Source organism: Phodopus roborovskii, unplaced genomic scaffold (assembly GCF_943737965.1).
Source record: "Phodopus roborovskii unplaced genomic scaffold, PHOROB, whole genome shotgun sequence".
NCBI classification, from domain to species: Eukaryota; Metazoa; Chordata; class Mammalia; order Rodentia; family Cricetidae; genus Phodopus; species Phodopus roborovskii.
The window spans coordinates 3,839,958-3,841,433 of record NW_026125575.1 but is presented as its reverse complement, the minus strand read 5'-3'; the positions used below and the strand labels follow the sequence as shown (position 1 = coordinate 3,841,433).

At 43.9% G+C, this 1,476-nt stretch overlaps 1 gene segment (V, D, J or C); it reads right to left on the bottom strand.

Moving 5' to 3' along the window:
• Positions 1-791: 791 nt before the first annotated feature.
• On the bottom strand, positions 792-1,269 carry LOC127217003 (Ig heavy chain V region PJ14-like). The segment is given in 2 exon segments: positions 792-1,129; positions 1,211-1,269. Coding segments are annotated over 2 exon segments (384 nt in total).
• Between the last annotated feature and the right edge of the window lie 207 nt (positions 1,270-1,476).

The following is a 1,476-nucleotide window of genomic DNA, read 5'->3' as shown; positions in this document are numbered from 1 at the left end:
TAATTATAGTTTTCTTTCCTTCTGGTAAAAGATAAATTAGATATGAAACTTTAGACTCACAAAGATAGGGTTGATGATAGAATAATTCTTTTTATTTTGCCAAAAGCAAATAGAATAAGAACATTGTAACTCTAATTTTGCTTCATAAGTGTTTTGTTATATGTGTTTTTACAACGTTAATATTAATACCTGTCTTTTTAAGTAGTCAGAGAAAAGGTAAATATGTGGAACGTCCTTCTGTATGCTGTGGATATATGTTGCTTTTATTGGTTGATGAATAAAGCTGCCCTGGTCTTTGTCAGCACAGAATATAGCTGGGCAGGAAAGCAAACCTGAATACAGAAGTAAAAGGCGGCATTGAGAGATATGCCAGCAGCCGCCAGAGGAGTAACAGGCCACATATTATTAGTAAGCCAAAGACAACGTGGAGATACACAGAATAGAAATGGGTTGATTAAAAGTATGAGCTAATTAGTAATAATCCTGAGTCATTGCTCAAATATTATAATAAAAAAAAGCTATATGGTGATATGTCTGATAACAAGAAGCATTTAGACAGTGTAGACAATTTGTGAGAAAAACCATTTGTTGTAGTGTGAATGAGTAGGAAGTTAAGTAGCTCATGGCCATGGGGAAGGGCCACTAGAGATTTCCCTGTGAAGAAAAGAGCCCACAGGTTCTGACAATAAATCACATGTATTTGCATCACAGGGCAGCACTTTCAAGGTCCTGAAGTCTCTGTTGTGCCTCACTGCCCCCTGCTGGTCGAGAGAGTCTCTGCAGGGAGGTTTCTACACAGTCTCACACTGGAGTTTCCTCACTGTGTATCTGGCACAATAATACATGGCTGTGTCCTCAGATTGAAGATTGTTCAGTTGTAAGAAAACTTGGCTCTTGGCGGTGTCCCTAGTGATGCTGATTCTGGGTTGGAGAGCTGAGTTATAAACGGTGTCTCCACCACTCCCTATTGCTCCCATCCACTGCAGACCCTTTCCTGGAGGCTGGCGGACCCAGCTTACAGCATAGCTGCTCAGTGAGAACCCAGAGACAGTGCAGGTGAGGGATAGGGTCTGTGAGGGCTGCACCAGGCCAGGTCCTGACTCCTTCAGCTGCACCTGGGATAGGACACCTGTGGACAGACAGCATCACCATCAGTCATCCATCCCATAATGACACTCCTGGTCCCTCTCCTGAAACCCTGCACACTCACAGCTTGGAAAGGTCAGCAGGCAGAGGAGCAGCACCAGGACAGCCATGCTCTGCTGGAGGCTCCAGTTAGAAGCAGATGGGGCTGCTCAGCTAGGCCTGGGCTTTCAGCCTGAGACTGAGGCTGCTTTGCATTGTGGGAGGATCCTGAGAGGATAAAAGGGGGCTTAGGGCAAGTTTACACTCTTCCCTCAGGTGACTGATATTTGTCTTGTGCTTCTCAAAGGAACTGTTGAAAAATAATTAGGAACATTTTTTTGATTAGGTCTG